Source organism: Papaver somniferum, chromosome 7, assembly GCF_003573695.1.
Source record: "Papaver somniferum cultivar HN1 chromosome 7, ASM357369v1, whole genome shotgun sequence".
NCBI lineage: Eukaryota > Viridiplantae > Streptophyta > Magnoliopsida > Ranunculales > Papaveraceae > Papaver > Papaver somniferum.
In genome coordinates this window covers 100,780,261-100,795,773 of record NC_039364.1, presented here as the reverse complement: position 1 = coordinate 100,795,773, position 15,513 = coordinate 100,780,261, and the positions used below count along the sequence as shown (strand labels likewise).

The 15,513-nt window shown below is 36.0% G+C and overlaps 1 protein-coding gene across 1 annotated transcript; it reads left to right on the top strand.

Moving 5' to 3' along the window:
- The first annotated feature begins 1,854 nt into the window (after positions 1–1,854).
- LOC113294993 lies at positions 1,855–5,868 on the top strand. Its single transcript, XM_026543356.1, has 6 exons — positions 1,855–2,251; positions 2,333–2,452; positions 2,552–2,656; positions 2,756–3,681; positions 4,392–4,834; positions 4,932–5,868. The coding sequence occupies exons 1-6, from the start codon at positions 2,170–2,172 to the stop codon at positions 5,866–5,868; spliced, it is 2,613 nt and encodes an 870-aa protein (XP_026399141.1). The 5' UTR covers positions 1,855–2,169.
- The last annotated feature ends 9,645 nt before the right edge of the window (positions 5,869–15,513 follow it).

The window sequence follows — 15,513 nt, the reverse complement described above, 5'->3', positions numbered from 1 at the left end:
ACAGAATATATAACTTGCAAACCTAAAAAAAAAAATTAACCTCTCTATTCTTGAGATATGTTCTGATTTTCTATTGATGTCTTCTTTTTTCATGGGTGATAAAACATGGATGTGGAAGGGATATTTGATTTTGCAGTTAAAGGTTTATGGGTTCTAAACATAAAACATGTATGAGTTAGGGTTTGATACAGTTGTGGTTAAAATCCTCTGTAATTTTTAGAGCCTGCAAAAAATAAAATCAAAACAAACAAAGGAGAACTGAATTAGGGTTAAAAAATACAGAGATTCAAAAATAAGATAAATAGTTAAAGGGATAACTGAGTTAGGGTTTACCAAGAGAACAGAATAATGTCACATATTTTTGGGTAAAAATCCAATCTGCAAAATAAAACACAATAGATAATTAAAAGAAAACATACAGGATTAAGAAAAAATTAATCAATGAAGAATAGGATTAGGGTTAGGCTCTAAAAATCACAGAGGATTTTAACCACAGTTGTATCAAACCCTAACTCATACATGTTTTATGTTTAGAACCCATAAACCTTTAACTGCAAAATCAAATATCCCTACCACATCCATGTTTTATCATCCATGAAAGAAGAAGACATCAATAGAAAATGAACATATCGCAAGAATAGAGAGGTTAATTTCTTTTTTTTTAGGTTTGCAAGTTATATATTCTGTTGTCTCTGCTGATAATTTCGTTTTTTTTTAATAGGTTTTTTTAGGTTTGCAAGTTATATATTCCGGTGGGGAGTGCTACCGGATGAAACTTTGGTGGTGTGAAAAATCAGGATGATTCTATTGGCTGAGATATACTCCAGTGGGGCCAGAAGCTCGCAGAAGAGAGCTTTGTTCAGATTTTAACCACGCGAGAGGATCACCTGAAATCATATTATTAATATGTAAGGAATCATTAAATATCCATGGTATTCAATTAGGATTGTTTGAGATTCCACAAATATCCTAGGTATTCAATTTATTTAGGATTTCTTAGGATAGTTAAGGGACATGATATATATGGATTCTTATGGATATTTGTAGGCAAACTATGTATGCTATTATCTCATATCTTTCTTAACCCAAAATACAAGAGTTTCATGGATTCTTATGGACAATTTTTTTGGGTCATAATATGCTATGTTTTTCCACCACCACCACCACTCACCACCAACCAACACCATCGACCACTGCCGCCACCACCAACCATCACTGTCACCACCATCATCGTCACACCAACCACCACTGCCCACGCCCACCGCCGCCACCACCACACCACACATACCGCCCACCACCACCTCCACCCACCACCTCCACCCACCACCTCAACTCTTTTTTTTAGGGGTATCATGATGACCTTGGTTTTTTCAAATAATATTACTAATTTGTAATATACTTTAATTTTCAAAAATCTAACTACTCCTAAAGTCCTAAGACAATCCGTTATAATCCAGAATCATTTATCTATAAGAATCTTAAAGATTCTTTAAAAAAGATTATAAATCCACCAGATCCGGGTATAACTAATATCTGATTTTATCTAGATAAATCCTGATCCAATACATTCCTGTTAGACTTTTTTTATATTCTTTTCTACTTTTTTTATATTCTTTTATATTCTCCACTCATTTTTTTGTTTCCATCTAAAGAGTTTCCAACTAAAGATTGAGTAAAACCATATCATCTTACTGCACCGGTTTGTCACATACTCCTCACATACTTTCAGTGTTTGATTACCCATCAATATTACCATTTTTAAAATCTCAAATTTTTACCATATACGAACGCCTGGAATTTCTTTGTAAAAATGTCACAACGAAATTTTAAGTAACAAAAATGAAAATCCATAGATGGTTGATCACCACCGTTCTATCATCTTTGTTGACACCCACCTAATAGCTGATTATTTTGTTTAACCATGTCACTTCTACAGAATTATGAATTGTTTTTTTACCCGTATCACAAATCATCTTTTGTTTTAGTTCTTGGAGTAGATATTCAATAAGGGTGTAGTAAAGATTTTGTTTACCCATATTACACATCTTTTGTTCTTGTGTAGTAGATATTTAATGTGTGTATATATAGGGATTCAATTGGGGTGTAGTAGAGATTTCTTACATAAATCAGAACACTTTTTGTTTCTGTCCAGGTAATAAGATACAGAAAATGCCAAGGGGTGCCCGCTTGACTGACATTAGAAGACATGCAAGACTTTCAACCCCATATCATCTAACAGCCGGCCAACAAGGTAATTTTATGATTCAAAATTTCTGTTTTTAGAAGGGGTAATCATACATCAGTTGTTCTTATTATATGCGGCTCCCAGTAGGTCATGATGAGAGACATGATTCGGCGTTAATTGCACCTTGCATAAGATTAAGTAATATTAGAAGGCAGGCTAGACAAGCCTCGCGTCTGAAAAATACATCTCCAGCAATTCCTAGAGACGGTAAGGTTCTAAATATGCAATTACCTCTCTTAAATGACAAATGATGTTTTGTATGTGCTTCTTTGAAAACAAAATCTTTTATTTTGCATATGTTCATAGATTTACAACAAAATTCTACCATACCCACTACTGCAATTGTTACCCATACACGGACAAGACAAGCCTCCCATCCAACAAATACATCTCCAGCAATTCCTATAAACGGTAAGGCTCTAAATTTGACATTACCTCTTTAGATGGATAAACAATGTTTTGTATTTGGATTTTTTGAAAAAAAATCTTCTATTCTGCATATTTGTATAGGTGGGCAACAAAATTCTACCATACCCACTACTCAGATTGTTACCCGTAGATGGACAAGAAGCAACCACAATCGCGCCAGAAACTATGTTAACACAAGAAGAATGACAGTACACATGCTACCACAACCCACAATATGTGACAAATGTGGTGCTATGTTGTTTTCATCTGAAACCAAGGAAATGTGTTGCAAGAATGGAAAAGTTTCATCGCCACCACTTCGGACACCTGTCGAATTAAGGATGTTATATAATGATCAAAGTGATGTTGGGAAGCATTTTCGTCAAAACATTAAGATATACAATCATATGTTTGCTTTTACGTCAATGGGAGTTCACTATGATGCAGGTCTCGCCAATGGTTGTGATAGAATATACACTTTCAGAGATCAAGGAGGGATCTACTATAGGATAGGTAGTCTCCTACCTACTGGGCCAATGCCAAGACCCATGCCAAGGTATTTACAATGGTACATATATGATAGTGATAGGGAAATTGAACTTCGGATGCTGGAAAATACTGAAATGCAGGTTACTATGGTTGAAAGACTAAAGTTAATTTTAGATCAACATAATCCTTTTGTGCATCAATTTAGACGTTTGGCAATGAGAAGGGACATACCAAAATGTAAATTAGTGCTTAGAGAGCAGCCATTAGGGGGCCATCAGTTCAATCTACCTACATCAGATCAGGTTGCAGCAATAATAGTAGGAGGGGAAGATCTAACAAACGTTAAACCACGAGAGACCATTGTTGAAACCACCGAAGGGAATTTGCAAATGATTCCGGACACAATCGGTTATTTTGATCCTCTCCAGTACCCGCTTTTACTTCCATATGGGAACTACAGATGGGATTTGAACAACAGTAGTTCAGGCGGGCAACGAGTTAGAGTTAGTTGTCGAACATTTTATTCGTATATGCTTCAGGTATAATTCCTTGCATTTAAGTACCTTCCCAAATTCCTTTATTTTTTTACTTAGAAGTGATTTAGAGTGGGAAACTTAATGTAATAACCTTACAACCAAGTACTTTTTGAAGAAAAAGAAAACGGAAAATGGGTCATTTGTCCAAATATTTTTAAATCATGGTAAAAATGGACGACTAAAAAATAGTTTGGGTGAAATGGCCAAAAAAGAATTAGTAAGGATGAACTTAAATTTAGAAAATAGCAAGGATGAAACTGGATACATCCTTTGTAAATTAAAAATAAGAAAAAATATTTGAAAATGGGCACGATGAAACTGGTTACATCCTGCCTATTTTTACATTTTTGTTCATTTAAACAGTATCAAAATCTAACTGTCCATTTCACCCAAGAATTGTTGATTTTGGTCTTTTTAACCAATTTTGTGAAAGAAAAAGAAGAAGAAGAAATAGTATGAGTCATATAATTCTCTTTTACAATGGCTTGCAACCCACTTTGGGATGAAATCGTGTCCAACCTGAAGCCGGGTCAATGTGCAGCGGATAGACCTGACCTGACCTGACTACAAGGGTGTTCCGTGCAAAGCTTGAAGATCTAAAGGTAGATCTTTTTACCAAGTCAATATTTGGCGGAGTAGCTGCCCATGTGCATGTTGTTGCGTTTCAAAAAAGAGGTCTTCCTCATGTTCATATGTGAATTATTCTGCGTGAGGAAGACAAATTACAAGGCCCCGATGATTATGACAAGATAATAAGAGAAGAAATACCTAACCTCGACGAAGAGCCAGAACTACACGAGTGTGTGAAAAAGTGGATGATTCACGGTCCATGTGGTAGTAAGTGTATGAGGGATGGTAAATGTAAGAGAAACTTTCCAAAAGAGTTTTCTGAGTGTACCGTGCAAGGAAAAGATGCATACCCTGTTTACAGGAGACGTAATGATGGACGACGCGTACGCAAGAGTGAAAGTTTTGAAGTAGATAATAGGATGGTTGTGCCTTATAACCCTTGGTTATTACAAAAATATGATTTTCATATAAACGTAGAAATTTGTAGCAGTGTGGAGAGTGTTAAATACCTTTACAAATATGTGTACAAGGGTCCGGAGTATGTATCTTTCGGAGTGCAGCCAGTAGACCATGACGAGATAGCAAGGTATAAAAGTGCAAGATGGGTTTGTGCTCAAGAGGCAATGTGGAAGATCTTTATCTTTTCTCTTTACAAGGTCTATCCTTCGGTAGTGAGATTACAGATACATCTTCCCAACCAAACAGAGTGTCAGGTACTATAATTACCAAACGTTGGATGAAATTTTGTCCGATGGAAGAAATTTGAAAACAACTTTGACAGAGTTCTTTGTGACAAATGCTCGAGATTATAGAGCGATAGAGTTGTTATACCGTGAATTTCCAGAACGCTACTGTTGGGATGCAATAACCAAAGAGTGGAGAAGAAGACGAAGTACGCAGAAGTCGATAGGGAGGGTTTATACGGTACCTTCATATGCAGGAGAAGTGTGGTTCTTAAGGCACATTCTGAACCACGTTAGAGGTCTGACTTCTTTTGATGATCTATTGTTTATTGATGGAGAGAGATGTCGGACATTCAAGAGAGCTGTCGAAAAACTAGGACTCTTAGAGAATGATCAGAGTGTGAGAGCGTCTTTGGCTGAAGCAGCAACAGTCAAGATGCCGTCTGCTCTGAGAAGACAATTCTCCTCTATCTTGGACTTTTGTAATCCATCAGGCGTGAGAGGATTGTGGGATGAATTTTTCAACAGCATGGTCGAGGATTACTCGAGTTCAAGCAATACAATCTCGACATTCTTATCAGATCGTCTTCTTCGTGAGTTGAATTTGATGCTTAAGCAGCACGATAAAGATATATCCATGTATGATCTACCGACGATTGTAGGCACATTGGGTGAGGATTTTGAGATCTCAAGTATGATTCAAGAGGAGTTGTCGATTCCTATATCCGACGAAGACCTGTCTTCTGTCCAAAAGTTGAATGAAGACCAGTCTAGGGCCTACAATACAATCATGGGAGAAATTGAGAGAAAAGAAAGTAAAGTCTTCTTCATAGATGGTCCAGGAGGTACGGAGAAGACATATCTCTATCGTGCTATTCTGGCGACTGTTAGGAAAAATGGTGGTATTGCATTAGCAACAATGTATGGGTTGTCGTAGGCACAACAAATTAATAAATATATTTCCCACTAATTAACTTGTAATATAGCGGTAGTAAGAGATCGTTCCCACAGAGAGCTCTATAATTGATAGGTTATTTGATCAGCAATATAAAGTAAATAACAAAGGGGGGTTTTGGTTTAAAGAGTATAAATTAAAAGACAATAAAGAAAAGGGATGATTAAGGAATCCTTCGCCGTTACCAAGCGATAGCTGGATTAATATACTTATCTATTGTTCGTAAGAACCATTTATCACCAACCGTAGAATAGCAGCTAGCTCAGTGTTATCCCCAAAACTCCTTATACCACAGATACGAAAGCTCTCCAATATCAGATTTTATTCAACTGAACCACCAAGTAGTAGCTCACTCAAGGTGTAATCCAATCGAACGCTTTAAGCTTTGTGAATTAGGTTGATCCCAGTAGTTAAACTCTTAGCTCAAGGTTTACTTGCTGGTGTTGTTTCTACACACGATTCCTCCACAGAATCCCTTTGTAAGGTCTCGTGATTTCTACTTGTGTAGAGAGTTATTCAACGATTACTTATCTCCTAACTTCCACCAGCAATAGATCAATATAGCGTGCACTCCAAATCAATCTAAGAATCACTCATAAACCCTAGATATGGTAAAAACAAACGATGATGATAAAAACTCTCAATAGATTTGTATTATTAATAAAGCTTCACGCTTAGAACATTGAATTCATCCTTAATCAACAAAGATTTAGTTTCTCATGATTACACAATTACCCGGTTTCTCCATAAAGGGGTAAACCCTAAAATATTAATGATGAACGAAAGTATATTATGAGATTATCGATTCCATGACTTAATACCTTTTTATAGGTTTACATTGCTTGGCCATCAAGTATTTAGTTCGGTTCAAGAACCCGACCCGAAAATACGACGTAAAGACTCCCAAACGTGACCTTAGGCTTTCCAAGGTATTAACACACGTTTTCCACTTGCTAAGTTCGCAAACCCAGTCCGCAAACTTCAAATTCCAGCAGAAATTTTCGGAATTAAAGTATGAAACCCGTCCGCGAACTTTGCTCAATAAAAGCTTGTTTCGGCCACAACTTCTTCATCCGAACTCGGAATGAGCTCATTATTTTTGCATTCTTTTTATCTTTCAATTATTTTTAATATGATGATGAGAAATCCTTAATTTGAATGAGTTAAGATCGGTCTTTGGCGCTTCTCTTGATTTTGAGCGTTTTGCTCCTTTTCGTCGCACTTCTTCCACTTCTCTTGGACTTGAACGCTTGGATACTTGGGATACTTCTCTTTTTAGCTCTTTTCATCACTTTGTAGCTTCTTTTTGGATGATTCACCTATTAGAGGCAAATAAAAGAAAACAATAGTAATAATACGAATACATGCAAGAATAATAGCTTAAACAAGTATGGAATGGATACTAAAATCATATGAATTATGCACTTATCAAGTTCCCCGACACTTATCTTTTGCTAGTCCTCGAGCAAACTAAATAAAACTAATCCTAAATACAACAACTCCATGTCGTGAGGATACGGTTACTCTTAGCATGAATAATAGGCCTTTAAACCCCTAGGTGTCCCTAGTGGACGAGTTATCGTCTCGTGAGGGATTACAAGAGGTATACCCACAAAACCTACTCCAATTTCTTGTCGTGGAAGAACTGCTAAAAATAGACACAAAGTAGCAAGCCAAATAATTAGCTTGCATATGTTCTTTAGCTGCAAACATCCCACATACATTCCAATCATCACACATTAGCAATTACTTATGTGTGACATTCAACATGTTTGCAAAACTCTACTAAGATAGTCATCGTACTTGTTGCAACGTTCGTCACAACACTCGCATACTGAAATCACATGGATAGATAAGAAAATGGAAATAGAAAAGTGAAGTGTGCAAATGCTGACTTAAGTGAAAGATGTGTTACCCACAATACTTGTATGAATGTCGTCAAAAGATATATATTTATAGCGCAATAGTTGAGAGAAGCACCCATTTAACTTGACCACATGATTAGATACACTAAGCGCATGTTTCTTATCAACAAGTATGTGATAGTTGCCTTGGATCCTGAGTTCCACGCTTGCTTAGGCGACGGAGACAGGGACAACGTTTCATACATACTGCTATCAAAGTGTCAAGAACCTCATCAATAGTCTTTTTGACTTGCTATATAATGATGATATGGTTTTTGTTTTCATCGACTATGATTAGTCCGAAATTCCGGACCTATCATTTATTAATGTCGATAAAAGAAGAAGAACCTTTTATTTATTTCTTTTTTTTTTCTTTTTTTTTCGGCTCACTCTTTATGAGTGTTAGACAATTGTCTATGGGTCTTTCAAATACTCAACCAATGATTACCTTGCTACAACATCCAAGATAGTATCAGGATCCCATCAAATCACTTTAGAGAAACATAAAACTGCAAAGATAAAAAGAAAGTGATTCAGTAATGATTAATTGCAAGGATGAATATTTCAAACGACTATCATAGCTTAGTTTCGCATTCAATTACGAACGTATATATTTAAGGATTTTAGAACGATAAAGTGGAACTTAATCTACAGCCGCAAGAACTGTTTCAACCTTAAAAAGGTTTAGAGTGTCATCCTAAGTAGCTCATAATTAACTTCCAAAAGATGAAGTCTCAAGAATGCAAGAAATCAAAGATTATTTTTTTTTTTTTTTTTTTTTATTTTATATATGCCAAACATGCTTAACTACTCCCCCACACTTAAACTCAACATTGTCCTCAATGTTCAAAACCGAAAATTCTGATTTCTGACATAACAACCCTGAAAAACTCGAAAACTGTACAAATGGGCAGGGAACTAGGAAAAACATCCTGAACGAAAGTTGTTCGCCTACGTCTTTTCTACAAGGTGTCAAAAATTTCACAGTTTTTTGATAAATGGTATGACTTTTATGGCCTCAGACTGACTGACATGCAATATGAAAAAGTTCTGTAAAAATACCGAAACTCAAATGTCCAGGCCTATCGCTCCAACTTAACAGACTCCGAATTCAGATTTTCTTTTTGGAAAAGAAAGGTATGTCTGTCCTATTTAAAAGTTGGGGTTAACCACTCAAATCGGAATCCGTATGAAGTCTCGAGAGCTATTTTTGTGACAACTGCGCAGTCAGAATTTTCTGACAAGAATTCGTCAAAACTTTCATTATAGATATAGGACTTGTAAAATCTAAGATGGGAATGCAAGATATGATATGCAAAACTAAGAAAACTAAAAACAAAAGGATAGAGATACAAAACCGATGGGTTGCCTCCCATTTAGCGCTTGGTTTAATGTCGTCAGCCCGACATTATTGTTATCGTCCGTACACCAATAATCTGAAAATTTGATAATCCTTCCAAATAACAATCTGCAGTTCCATTAGCAGCTTCACAAAAATATTAGCAAAAGATATAAATATTGAAGCTATCACTTTATTGAAGCTTCCCCCACACTTAGTCCTTTCTACACTCGGAAGTGGATAGAGAATATAGAATTCGGGAACTTCAAAAGGTTACTCAACATGGTGAACCTGCGCAATACTCGAATCAAACACATCAAGTGGTGGATACTTATAAGCAAAATAATCCGTTAAAACTTTGGAAGCACACAACTCCAATCCTAAGTGAGGTATTTTCTTAAAAGTTGGGTTACCAACTCTTTGAGAAGCTACTTCGATTAGAGGAAAATGATCAATAGATATAAAATTATGCAAAGGATTAGACAAACCTTGTAGGTGATCCTCATTCGTAATTAACAGTGAATTATTTACCTCAAGTATATCGTGGTCCTCTATCGAACTATTATTATCTAGCTCAATTGGGTCTTCCACGAAATCAATCAATTTGGTTTCATTCTCAATCTCTTCAACACCCTCGTCATCGGAATCAAAATCCTCTCCTAAAACGTCTAGTTCATTGATGCAACTCCTATTTTTTTCGTTTGAGTACGTTACACAATTTATAATAATATATATGTCATACCCAATCTCCTCCTTTTGAATAGGTGAATGATCGTTATTATGATCCGGAGTTGGAATAATCATATCATTGTTACAAGAACTTTCGAAAGGTTGCTCATCTTCATCGGAATCTTCGTCATCCATAGGAATTTCAGAATCGTTTTGGTTTTGAGGCCAAACTTCTTCCTCATAACTATTCTTACCGAGTTGAGAAATTTGACTCCTTGAAGCTTCCCTAGCCTGGTCGCGTTCATCCATCTTTTGAATATGCAGGTCTATTTTATCAATATGTTGCTGCATCATATCAATCAGACTAGAAAACTTGTTAGAAGCATCACTATTCTCCCATCCTTGTGATTGTTCACTTACATGCCCGTCATAAGTTTGTTGACATGTATGAGAATATGCATAAGGTTCTGTGGGATATTGATCATAGCCAAAAGATTGGTTTCGATTATACGCATAGGATGTTTGGTAGTTGTCATATCAATGAGATTGAAAACCATATTGATTACCACTATAATATGATGATTGGTATTATGCTTCATACATGTTATTTCCGTAAGGAAACATGACGACTCACAAGAACAAAAGAGAAAATAAAAACAAAAATAAAAACAAGCTAAACAAATAAAAAATCAATTAGCGACTGCTCCCCGGCAACGGCGCCAAAATTTGTATGGTTTGTCGTAGGCACAACAAATTAATAATATATTTCTCACTAATTAACTGGTAATATAGCGGTAGTAAGAGATCGTTCCACAGAGAGCTGTGTAATTGATAGGTTATTTGATCAGCAAGATAAAGTAAATAACAAAAGGGGGTTTTGGTTTAAAGAGTATAAATTAAAATACAATAAAGAAAAGAGATGATTAAGGAATCCTTCGCCGTTACCAAGCGATAGCTGGATTAATATACTTATCTATTGTTCGTAAGAACCATTCATCACCAACCGTAGAATAGCAGCTAGCTCAGTGCTATCCCCAAAATTCCTTATACCACGGACACGAAAGCTCTCCAATATCAGATTCTATTCAACTGAACCACCAAGTAGTATATCACTCAAGGTGCAATCCAATCGAACGCTTTAGGCCTTGTGAATTAGGTTGATCCCAGTAGTTAAACTCTTAGATCAAGGTTTACTTGCTGGTGTTGTTTTTACACACGATTTCTCCACAGAATCCCTATGTAAGGTCTCGTGATTTCTACTTGTGTAGAGAGTTATTCGACGATTACTTATCTCCTAACTTCCACTAGCAATAAAACAATTAATAGATCAATCTAGCGTGCACTCCAAATCAATCTAAGAATCACTCATAAACCCTAGATATGGTAAAAAAAACGATGATGATAAAACTCTCAATAGATTTGTATTATTAATAAAGCTTCACGCTTAGAACATTGAATTCATCCTTAATCAACAAAGATTTAGTTTCTCATGATTACACAATTACCCGGTTTCCCCCTAAAGGGGTAAACCCTAAAATAATAATGAAGAACAAGAGAATATTATGAGATTATCGATTCCATGACCTAATACCTTTTTATAGGTTTACATTGCTTGGACACCAAGTATTTAGTTCGTTTCAAGAACCCGACCCGAAAATACGACATAAAGACTCCCAAACGTGACCTTAGGATTTCCAAGGTATTAATACACGTTTTCCACTTGCTAAGTTCGCAAACCCAGTCCGCGAACTTGAAATTCCAGCAGAAATTTTCGGAATTAAAGTATGATACCCGTCCGCGAACTTTGTTGTCTTCGGTATTCAATAAAATCTTGTTTCGGCCACAACTTCTTCATCCGAACTCGGAATGAGCTCATTCTTTTTGAATTCTTTTTATCTTTCAATTCTTTTTAAGATGATTTTGAGCGTTTTTCTCCTTTTCGTCGCACTTCTTCCACTTCTCTTGGACTTGGGCGCTTGGATACTTGGGATACTTGTCTTCTTAGCTCTTTTCAGCACTTTGTAGCTCCTTTTTGGATGATTCACCTATTAGAGGCAAATAAGAGAAAACAATAGTAATAATACGAATACATGCAAGAATAATAACTTAAACAAGTATGGAATGGATACTAAAATCATATGAATTATGCACTTATCAAAGAGCCACGTCGGGAATTGATGCTACTATGGTACCTAGTGGGGACAACACACTCAAGGTTTCAACTTCCAAGGACACCAACATCAACTTCAATGTGTCATACGAAGAAACAAACTGAGGAAGTTAATATTTTGAGGCATGCTACCGTTCTTATGTGGGATGAAGCTACAATGGCCCATCGCTATTCTTTGGAAGCATTTGGTCGGACGATGAGAGATATCACAGGGATTGCTGAACCATTTGTTGGAAAGATTCTAATCATGGGAGGTGATTTCCGTCAAGTTCTACCAGTGATTCCAAGGAGTACAAGGGGACAGACAGTCGATGCATGTCTTAGCAGGTACATTGCACTTTTTTTTTCTTTCAAGATAAAAAGAATTGTTTTATATTGATATGATTACTTAATGTTTCTTAAACTCTGGTATTTAATTAACTTTTAAGAGGATAATTCGAAATGATATTGAGTTACATTAAATTCTTAACAGGTCACATTTGTGGGAAAATGTACATGTTTTGCATCTGAAGAAGAATATGCGTGCAACCGAGGATTTATCTTATTCTAAGTTTTTGATTCGTGTTGGTGACGGGGATGAACCTTGCGTTGCTAATGAGATGATAAAGGTTCCGTAAGAGATGGTCATACCATGGGTTAGTGATGCTTCTTTGCTTCAGCTTATAGATGCAACATTTCCAAACTTGGTGGAAAATACCAGAGATAAAGACTACATGGTCAATAGGGCATTGATCACACCATTGAACGAATACGTCGAGAAGCTTAATGACCGAGTACTTAGCATCTTTCATGGAAAAGAGGTTTTATTCTACTCATTTGATTCTGTGGATGACGATATTCATGGTCTTTACCAACAAGAATACCTGAACAACATTGCTCCAGGAGGTTTGCCATCACACATTTTGAAATTGAATATTGGTGTGCCTATTATGTTGTTGCGGAATATTGATGCAAAAAATGGTCTATGTAATGGTATCAGGTTAATAATCAAAGAGTTCTTCCCGAACTGTATAGATGCAGTAATAATTAGTGGAAATTACATAGATACACGAGTCTTCATTCACATGATGCCACTGGAGCCACCTAAGAAACTGAAGCTCCCGTACAAGTTTAAACGTAAACAGTTTTCAATTCGTTTGTGTTTCGCCTTTACAGTCAACAAGGCGCAAGGGAAGACGATCGAAAACACAGGTATTTTTTTCCCTGAACATGTGTTCAGCCATGGTCAACTGTACGTTGCTCTCTCGAGATGAGTGTCAAGTAGCAACACGAAAGTATTAGTGGCTAAAGGTACCATTTCTAAAAAGAAGGGAACATACACGAAAAATGTTGTGTATAAAGAAGTCTTTTTGTCTTAGAAAACTACGAGTTACGAATACATATTCTTGATGTAAAAGGACATTTATGACTTAAAAGTTATTATTATTAAATGAAAAATTCAAGTTTAGTTGTGATTACTTTTGCACATTAACATGAAATCAGTTTTCACCACTTGGCATTGACCATTGATTGAGTGTTGATTTTGACCGTTGATTACTGCACGAAGACAACAAAATTATGAAACGGATGTACCGGCAGGCACATCGCGCATGCTTGCTATACTAGTATTTCATAACATAAAGTTTTGTTATCTGTTTTGAATGCAGATTCGAGCAAATGATACATCTATTCTACTTCGGGCTGGTAGATTGCTACAACAATTTGTCGTTGACACATATGTCAAGATTGAGATGCAAAAGCTACGATGGGTACGGGACAATCAAAAAACAATCAGAGCTGAGATGTACCAAGGATTACAAGATATATTTAATAGCGGGGTACGAAATGCTGGTAAGTAATGTATATATTTAAAAGTTGTTTCCTTTTATTTTTCTAAGATTGTGTTTGTATTGAATGGGAAACTCAAAACACAAATTTCATTGTCTATTAGGTTCAACAGGAAGAAAAATTATCCTTCCTTCATCATATGTTGGTAGCCCAAGGGACATGTACAACCGATACCAAGATGCAACGACTTTAGTTTAAAAGTATGGAAAACCGGATTTATTCATCACAATGACATGTAATCCGTCGTGGGATGAGATAGTGAATGAATTGGGACCAGGCGAAACTCACCAAGACAGGCCTGACCTAACAACAAGATTCTTCAAAGCAAAACTCAAGGAATTGAAAAAGGATATTTATAATCACGGAGTCTTAGGTACTGTTGTAGCTCATGTTCATGTTGTGGAGTTCCAAAAGCGTGGTCTGCCCCATGCTCATATGTTGGTGATTCTTAGCGATCAAGACAAGATGAATAATCCAGATGAATATGATCATGTTGTGCGAGCAGAGATTCCAGATCCAAGCATTGAACCAAAATTATATGAAATAGTGAAAAAACATATGATACATGGACCATGTGGCAGACTGAAACCAAATTCTCCCTGCATGAAAAAAGATTCCTGTAAGAAAGCATATCCACGTCAATTTTCAGAACATACAATCCAAGGAAATGATTGAATAGAAGACGCGATAATGGGATCACTGTGGAGAAAGGTGGCTTTTCTTGAATAATCGATGGGTGGTACCATATAACCCTTGGCTCTTGAAGAAGTATAATTTCCACATCAATGTTGAAATATGCTCCAGTTTTAAGGTAGTGAAGTATTTGTACAAGTATATATACAAAGGACCTGACATGATTTCCTTTCAGATTTGCAGACCATTCGACAAGAATGATGAGATATCACAATTTCTTAATGCACGGTGGGTTTGTTCACAAGAAGCACTATCGAAGATTTTTAAGTTTCTGGTTCATAATATTTATCCAAATGTGATAGCTCTTCATATCCACCTTCCGAATATGCATCAATTAACATATTATGCTGATCAACCGCTCGATGATGTTCTTAATGATTCTCATACTTCAAAGACAATGTTAACTGAGTTTTTCCAAAAAAAATCAGAAGATCACGAAGCAAGAGTTCTATTGTATCGAGAATTTCTAGAAAAAATCCGGTGGGTATCCGGAGAGAAAAAATGGAAAAAGAGACTATCTACACAACGAGCAGTTGAAAGAATTTATATTGTACCACCAAGTGAAGAAGAGCGGTATTGTCTACATATATTATTGAATCATGTCAGAGGACCAGTTTCATTTGAGGATCTACTTACAGTGGATGGTATTCTTTGCTCCACTTTTAAGGAATCCGCTGAAAAGAGAGGTTTGTTGGAAGATGATGGTCAAGTAAGAAAATGTTTAATAGATGCAGCAAACACACATATGCCATTAGCATTTCGGAGATTGTTGTTGGAAAACGATTAATAAAAAAATAATTTTTTAAAGTTTTAATAAAAAATTATAATTTATTGTTTTATTTTGTGAATGAAACTTTTTAGTCCCACATCGTGGAGTTTCCAATTTTTAGTAGTTTTAAGAAACTATATAAACCTTTTAGTCCCACATCGGGGAGTTTTTCCTTCTTAAGTTGTATTTGTCAATTATATAAACAAATTCACTATCTTTGTAAAATCTATGGGAAAGGGGTTGCTCTATATTTAGA

Bases quoted from the DNA above. Each gene is read 5' to 3' on its own strand.
- LOC113294993 (XM_026543356.1), top strand. From the start codon at position 2,170: ATGCCAAGGGGTGCCCGCTTGACTGACATTAGAAGACATGCAAGACTT. The intron at 2,252-2,332 runs GTAATTTTATGA...GGCTCCCAGTAG, and splicing joins TCTAACAGCCGGCCAACAAG to GTCATGATGAGAGACATGAT. The intron at 2,453-2,551 runs GTAAGGTTCTAA...ATATGTTCATAG, and splicing joins TCCAGCAATTCCTAGAGACG to ATTTACAACAAAATTCTACC.